The following is an 8,106-nucleotide window of genomic DNA, read 5'->3' as shown; positions in this document are numbered from 1 at the left end:
CCTAAAATACCCCAAAAAGTGTTGCAGTGTTGGTGTATGTGTAGTACGTGTGCTTGTCTGTGTGTACCTGCTGAACGTGTATATTATCATGCACTTGTGTATGCATGCATGTGTAGATGTGTGCATAATGATAACAATATGGTTCCAACATGTCCCAAATGTCCCCTGCCCCTTACTACCCCCCCCCCCCCCCTAGTCATGGCTACACCAGTAATCACACACACAAACATATGAACTGAGCATCCAGCACAAAAGCAGTACATCATGTTATTCACCAGTACACCCTGTTCTTCACCAATACACTTTTCTGGATGTATCGAGTTCATGTAATATTCTAAGAGGAAGGTTTATGCAATTTGGCTTTCAGGTACATGATATCCTGGGCAACTGACAGCAGACAGTGATGCAGCTCGTAAGGCACATCAACTTTCCCGGATTCTTTGTGCTCACTGCTCGCTCCGGTGGTCCATGCCAAAATGTTGTACAGTTCAGCTGGGACAATCTCTTCAGCCTTATCTAATGTTGTATCTTCAGAAGTTGGGGACCATTGGTGGGGTTTGGTGAATTGACGATGCTGTTCTGCACAATCTGGGCTGCATGAAACATGTCTCTGAGGTGATGTGACGATGATCCTCCTTGTTGATTTTCACTGACAATTTTGCTGCTCTCACTGTCAGCACTTGAATTATCTTGTACACCTTCAACCAGCTCTTCAACAGCAAGTGATTCTACGAAAACAGTATCACTTTCTTGCCTGCATCGCCTTGTAAAACATAAGACAGGATGGGATCTCTTCAACCTTGCCTTCAAGCGGCCTGTCTTGTGAGATGATGCATCCAAGCCCTCAACTTCTCGAACCTCTTTGATGAAAAGTTGGTTAAGTTAACAAGTCTTAAGAGCTCTTTGCCACGGATGATTCTCTCCTCGATGACTCTCTTGCAGAAACTAGAGTAGGACTTCTCATACAACTGCTGCTGATTATCTTGATTACTAATTTTTGCAAAATTACTGACAACTTTTGTGTATCTCAGGTAGCATGATTTATGGTATCTTGCTTCAATAGCTACAAGATCTCGATCTCTTATGTGTAATAGCAATGCTTCATCTTGCTTCATGGTGGCAGCAGTTAGTAACTGCCCCCCATGTTTTGTTTCACATCGTACTAATTTCTCTACTTTTCGTTTACCCGTGGCAAGTTCTTTGATGTACTTTGAGCCTTTACAGATGATGCAATGCACTGGTAGGACATGCCTGCGGTCAGGGTGCTGGACAGTGGCTGTTTGTTGACCATCACTTGTCATGGACCGAACCAGCCTCTTTGGGGCCGGCTCATGTGGTTCACCATCAGGAACTGCTTCTTGAGGGGATTCACCTGCTTTAGGCTTTTCAGCGTCTGTGGATTAAACAAAATTAGAAGAGGAAAAAACTAATAAATGTTGATTGAGTCCTATCATATATTTCAGGGCTATTAGCAACAAACTTTGAGTATCATCCAAAACTACATTTAAGCGCATATAGCATACCTAAGCACACTGAAAAAGTCTGGTCTACCCCAACAGCTGCTGACGACATTCTACCGCTGCACCATAGAGAGCATCCTAACGTATGGCATCCCTGTGTGGTACCTCAGCTGCACGGAGGCAGAAAGGAAAGCTCTTCAGCGGGTAGTCCATAGAGCTCAGAGGACCATCGGAACACAGCTACCAGACTTGGAGGGCATCTACAACACACGATGCCTCAGAAAAGTCACCAGCATCCACAAAGACTCTTCACACCCCTGCAACAGTCTGTTCGAACTCCTTCCATCGGGCAGACGATACAAGGTCTTCTACGCCCGCACCTCCAGACTCAGGAACAGCTTCATTCCCAGGGCCATAGCTGCTATGAACCGGTCCTGCTGAGCCGGATGGTCACATCGCACAGTGATCCGGAACAGATCTACTTGCACTTTATTCTGTCTTAAAACTGTTACAATTTGTTTAGTTGGGTTGCTGTTGTTTAAATTAACTAAATTATTGCATCGTATGGGAGGCGCATTCCCAATCTCGTTGTACCCCTGTACAATGACAATAAAGATATATTGTATTGTATTGTATTGTATTATGTGTTTATTTACATGAACCTTGGTCACTATGCCCCAGTTGATGTTTAAAAGCTTTTAATAGAGTCACAAGTTTCACACATAACATTGATCTATTGACATGATTTCTGTAACTATCAATTCTAGTGATACGTTAGTTTATATAGTGAAATGTATGTAAGCATACTTAATACTTGATGAGGTCTACCTTTTTTATTTATCATTTTTATTTCAGTTCACATCATCATTACTTTAGAAAGATAAAATTAATACATCATTCTATAGCTGATAACAAAGCTAGCGGCTTAGATCAGATCACTGCAGAGCACCTCAAACTTGCAAGCCCGAGGGTTGCTGTCCTTCTTGCAATCTGTTTTACTGGCCTTATGAATCATGGTCTGTTACCGGACTCCATGTTGTCCGTTACTCTGGTGCCTGTCATCAAGGACAAAGCGGGCAAGGTGGGGAGCTTGGATAATTACAGACCGATTGCTCTAGCCAGCGTGTTATCCAAAGTCCTGGAAAGAATTTTATTAGATAGATTATGTTTTTATTTGGGTACTACAGACAACCAGTTTGGCTTCAAGGCTAAGCATGGTACTGATTTATGTATCTATGCCCTGAAGGAAATGGTTGAAATGTATAGAAGGCAGAATTCCTCTGTGTTAATTGGTTTTATTGATGCCTCTAAAGCTTTTGATCGAGTCAACCATCATAAGCTGTTCCAAAAACGGAGTCAAAGAGGAGTGCCTAACAGTATAATTAGGGTCCTGGCATATTGGTACGCCAACCAGAGCATGCAGGTCAAATGGGGTAATGCAGTCTCTGTAACATTTGGTGTTAGTAATGGGGTTCGCCAGGGGGGGCTACTCTCACCAGCCCTCTTTAATGTGTACATGAATGATTTATCTGAACAGCTTAGAGGCTGTAAAACAGGATGTATGATTGGTAACACCCTGGTAAACCATCTTATGTATGCCGATGATCTGGTGGTTTTTTCTCCTAGCAGTGCTGGGTTTCAGCATATGTTGAATATATGCTCTGAGTATGGTGTCCAATTTGACGTGAAATACAATGCTAAAAAGAGCGTTGTCATGATTTGTAAAGTAAAAGGGGACAAAGATCTAGTCTTCCCATCATTTTACCTGTCAGGGCAGGTTCTATCTGTCTGCTGTAAAGCTAAGTATCTGGGACATGTCATCACAGATCAAATGTCTGATGATGAGGACATGTATAGACAGCGCCGCATGTTGTATGCACAAGCTAACATGTTGGTTAGGAAATTCCACTGGTGCTCAGGAAATGTCAAGATAAACCTGTTTAGAGCGTACTGTACTCCTCTTTACACTGCTCCTTTGTGGATAAAGTTTAATAAGTCAAGCATTCATAAACTTAAGGTTGCCTATAATGACTGCATGCGCATATTGCTTAGAAAGCCAAGGTGGTGCAGTGCAAGTGAACTGTTTTGTAGTGCAGGAGTCAATACGTTTCATGCCCTGTTGAGGAATCTCATGTTTAAATTTATATGCCGATTGAATGGTTCTCAGAATTCCATCATTGTGCTGCTGGTAAATCCTGGTTTCAGTGCCGTGAGATACCTGTCACCTATGTGGAAACATTGGTATTGTTGCCTTTTCTAATTTAATTTAATTTTATATGTATATACTGTGTGCTGTATGTGTATTCTAATGGACCATGAGTCTGCTTAATAAATTTTTTAATAATTAAAAAAAATAAAAATAATATACACCACTGACTTCAAAGCTTACATTGACGGAAATGTGCCATTTGCCTAACTAAGTTTATGAAGCCTTTTCTTTGTTAGAATATGTGAAAATATACATTAGAAATTTATAACAGAACAATTCACTGTTTCAGTCAATTTCTGATTTTCATCAGATTTATTTTGCATGTGCTAAATCAGTTGTAAAACAAATTTATCAGCAAGTGGTTATCATTACCTTTCTTTCTTCGAAACCTTGCTATAGCTCGATTTATTGTTGTAATGTTACAGAAGTGACGATAGCACTCGGCATGATAACCCGGGATACACTGCTGCCTCCTAATAATAGAAGATAAAATGGGTAAGTGAATATTTTACCTCTTTTCATTTTTGATATTATGTAAGACAAGAACAACCTTCTACTTCCAGTTGCTTCACAATGTCCATGAGAATGGCCATCATCATCCTCATCATCCTCGCCTGCACCTGCAAGTTTCACTGGTCCCACGCCTTGGCTGTCGTATTTGTGTTGCAGTGCCTTAGCAGCAACTTTGCTTTCCAGACTTTCTTCCACTTCAATCCACTTCGCTGCACATTCTTGAGACTTCTTAAAGCTTTTCCCACTAAATGCAATGACTTTGCTATGGGTTCCGACGACATGTATTGCACAGAGGACCAACGAACCTTCATCGGAATCTTCAGACCAAATCCTCTCGGCCATGATCCCAGTGGGCTCCCTGCCTAGCTAGCCTGAAACAAAGCGCACGAATCGTCAATCGGCGTCCAACTCAATGACAAACATGCTTTGAATGGGCAATTACTACTCGGAAAATTGACAAGATTTGGGAGTTTTTTTTTCCATATTTTAAAAATATGTGCAGGTTTTGTTCTTGACGAGTTTCAGATATAATTTCTATAATATTTTTACAATGTTATAAATACAGGTAGATAGGAGACTTACTGTGATGGATGTTTCTTTTGTTTTGGTGTTGGTTTATGATTGTGTTATTGCATATTTTTATTGCTTATTTTTATTGGTCTTATTGTTGAACTGCGGGTAATTTTTCATTTCACTGCACATTTATGTGTATGTGACAAATAAATTGACTATTGACTATTGATATGGGATGTGGGTCACGACATGAAACGAAAAGGCACCTCGGTCTAAAATGGTTTCACCTGTTCAATGTGTGAGATGAGACAAAGGGAATCGCTGATCACGTTTCCCACAATATAGCCCCCACTCCCCAATAAACCTTTGATGCTCCGCTTCCAAGGCAAATATATATTTACTGCACTAAAGGCGAGTAAAACTCTGAATCGAAAATTACTCTGAAGAGTAAAGTAGAATTTTAGCAGGACTTTCTTACTTTTACTCCATCCCCTTTGCAATTAAGGGCAACATTTTATTTGCCTTGTGGACACTGTTGTGCTGAATTACAATAAAAGACACACATGTGCTGATGAAGAGTTGCGACCCGAAACGTCGCCCTGTCCATGTTATCATTGAGATAGTCCAGCACTGTGATCTGCATTACAAAATCGCACCGTAAAATTCTCACGGGTCGTTTTTAATTTGCCTGCGCAGCTGCATATTAACACGCCCCCTCGTTGAATATATTCCCCAATTGTGCTCATGGCATCTTCTCTTTTTTGCAAACATTATGCAAAAAAAAAGAAGAAAATTATAAAGGAACAGCAAAAGGTGCAAAATTAATTACATTTCTAAAGAATGTGGTAAATAAATGTGTTAATTTTTTTTATAAAAGTGCAAAATTACATTTCTAAAGAATGTGGCAAATAAATGTGTGTTAATTTTTTTAAATAAAAGTGCAAAATTACATTTCTAAAGAATGTGGTAAATAAATGTGTGTTAAATTTTTTTAAATAAATAAGTGCAAATGTGTGTAAAAAGAAAAAGAAAATTATAAAGGTGCAAAATTACACAAAAAGAATGTGGTAAATATAAATGTGTTTCCTACTCACCCAGATTTCCCCTTCAGGAAAAGACGTGTGGGGGGAGAGTAGTCTGAATTGGGTTGTGAGACCTCTTGATCTCATCTCACACATTGAACTCACTTAGCCAGCCGGAAGCCGTTCCCACTCTGAGTAGAAGCTGCATCCACAGTCAAAGACGGAATGGAACACGTCCAGTCCATCCGACTGTTTCTCCTGCTTTACTGCTACTACCCAGACCTGATGCCTGGTAACTTCCTCACCCTCATCAGGCGATACCCTGCTAGGGTAGCAGTTGGCTCTTGTCTCAGACCTTCCCCGAGGAGCAGTGGGTAACGAGTGATTAGACACTCAGCATGTGACCTCTACAGTGAGCTTCCCCCCACACACCAGAATGAGGCAGGACAAGCGGTATATAAGTCTTTTATTTTCTAACCACCTTAGGTCTAGGATGAGATTTTATAATGTTCAATCACAGTGATCATCACTGTACAGTGTATCGGACAGAATATTCTGCACTAAAAATTATATTTGATCATTCGCGACTAAACTAAAAATCGAAACAAAATGCATAAATTATTATAATACACCGTAGAGTAGAAAGCTATTGGTTGCTTGCACACGTCATGGGATTCCTCCTTTCATCTCAGGAGTCCAAGGCAACAGTGCTGGTTGATTGACACTTTATTGATTAATTGATTGATTATTGGCCTGTTGCAAATAAAGACAGACACAAAGTGCTGCAGTAAATAATGCCGATTGCAACTTATGAAATTCTTATTTGTATCAGTTGAACAGGCATGTAAACCCAATACACCTAGATAGCATAGAATTTAAAAAAATCAATAAATGAAAAACCCAATTCGTTTTGTAGGAATGAGTTGCAGATGCTGGTTTACACCGTAGATAGACACAAAATGCTGGAGAAACTCAGCATCATCTCGGCAACATCTCTGGAGAGAAGGAATGGGTGACGTTTTGGGTCGAGACCCTTCTTCGGACCAGTCTCGACCAAAAAGTAACCAGTTCCTTCTCTCCGGAGATGCTCGGAGTACTCCAGCATTTTGTGTCCAACCCAATTGATTATTGTTTTGCAAAATTACATGTAGATGATTATTTTGTGTACATTTGCATAATTATTGTTTTGTAAAGTTACAGTATTGTTATGTTGTGCACATTTGCAGCAAGGACCTGCAGGCATGTTCCCACTATATCCACCCAAGTAACTGCTGTGTTGCTTTGGCAGTACAGAAATTCCCCAGTACAGACTACACTCACCCAGCCACCCACGCTGTGCACACATTGACCACTGTTGCAGGTCAGTCCAGAAGGAGGGGAGAGAGATGTTGCCCATCCTGTTGAGTTACTCCAGCAATTGGTGTCCAACCCAATTAATTATAGTTTTGTAAAGTTATTGTTTTTTTGTGCACATTTGCAGCCAGGACATGCAGCCATGTTCTCATTACATCCACAAAGTAACTGCTGTGTTGCTTTGACAGTACAGAGGCTCCCCAACACAGACTACACCATCCACGCTGTGCACACATTGACCACTGTTGCAGGTCAGTTCAGAAGGAGGGAGAGAGGGAGGGAGGGAGGGAAGAGATGCTGCCTGTCCTGTGAGTTCAACCAAATTAATTATTGTTTTGCAGTTACTTGTAGATTGTTATTTTGTGCACATTTGCACAATTATTGTTTTGTAAAGTTATTGTTATTTTGTGCACATTTGCAGTGAGGGCCCTGCAGGCATGTTCCCACTACATCCACCCAAGGAACTGCGGGTGTTGCTTTGGCAGTACCGAGGTTCCCTAGCAGGCTGCAGCCACCCACCCACGCTCTGCACACGTTGATCACTGCTGTGTTTGCTTTGACAGTACAGAGGTTCTCCAGCACAGCCACTGGCCACCCAGCCATGCTGTGGATCCATTGACCACTGTTGCAGGTCAGTTCAGAAGGAGAGGGGGAGAGATGCTGCTTGTACTGTTGAGTTACTCCAGCATTTTGTGTCCAACTCAATTAATTATTGTGTTGTAGGTTGTTATTTTGTTCACATTTCCACAATTATTGTTTTGTAAAGTTATTGTTATTTCGTGCACATTTGCAGCCAGGACCTGCAGCCATGTCCCCACTACATCCACCCAAGTAACTGCTGTAGACACAAAATGCTGGGTACCTCTGGAGAGAAGGGATGGGTGACGTTTCGGGTCGAGACCCTTCTTCAGAAATAACTGCAACACTGGTAACTGCTGTGTTTGCTTTGACAGTACAGAGATTCCCCAACACAGACTGCCACCACCCACCCATGCAGTGCACACATTGACCACTGCAATGTTGCTTTGACAGGACA

The 8,106-nt window shown here is 41.2% G+C and overlaps 1 protein-coding gene across 1 annotated transcript; it reads right to left on the bottom strand.

Annotated features, from left to right (window-relative positions):
* Window positions 1-208: 208 nt before the first annotated feature.
* LOC144600415 (uncharacterized) lies at window positions 209-4,537 on the bottom strand. Its single transcript, XM_078412006.1, has 3 exons — window positions 4,220-4,537; window positions 4,042-4,142; window positions 209-1,393 (listed from the first exon to the last, which is right to left on the bottom strand). The coding sequence occupies exons 1-3, from the start codon at window positions 4,522-4,524 to the stop codon at window positions 807-809; spliced, it is 993 nt and encodes a 330-aa protein (XP_078268132.1). The 5' UTR covers window positions 4,525-4,537; the 3' UTR covers window positions 209-806.
* Between the last annotated feature and the right edge of the window lie 3,569 nt (window positions 4,538-8,106).

Source organism: Rhinoraja longicauda, chromosome 15 (assembly GCF_053455715.1).
Source record: "Rhinoraja longicauda isolate Sanriku21f chromosome 15, sRhiLon1.1, whole genome shotgun sequence".
NCBI classification, from domain to species: domain Eukaryota; kingdom Metazoa; phylum Chordata; class Chondrichthyes; order Rajiformes; family Arhynchobatidae; genus Rhinoraja; species Rhinoraja longicauda.
The sequence above is the reverse complement of the archived record's forward strand: the minus strand, read 5'-3'. Positions and strand labels throughout refer to the sequence as shown.

Excerpts from the sequence above, each read along its gene's own strand:
- LOC144600415 (XM_078412006.1), bottom strand. The coding sequence starts at position 4,524 with ATGGCCGAGAGGATTTGGTCTGAAGATTCCGATGAAGGTTCGTTGGTC. Across the intron at positions 4,143-4,219 it reads GAAGCAACTGGAAGTAGAAG|GAGGCAGCAGTGTATCCCGG; the intron begins GTTGTTCTTGTC and ends TTCTATTATTAG. Across the intron at positions 1,394-4,041 it reads AAGGTTTCGAAGAAAGAAAG|ACGCTGAAAAGCCTAAAGCA; the intron begins GTAATGATAACC and ends TTTAATCCACAG.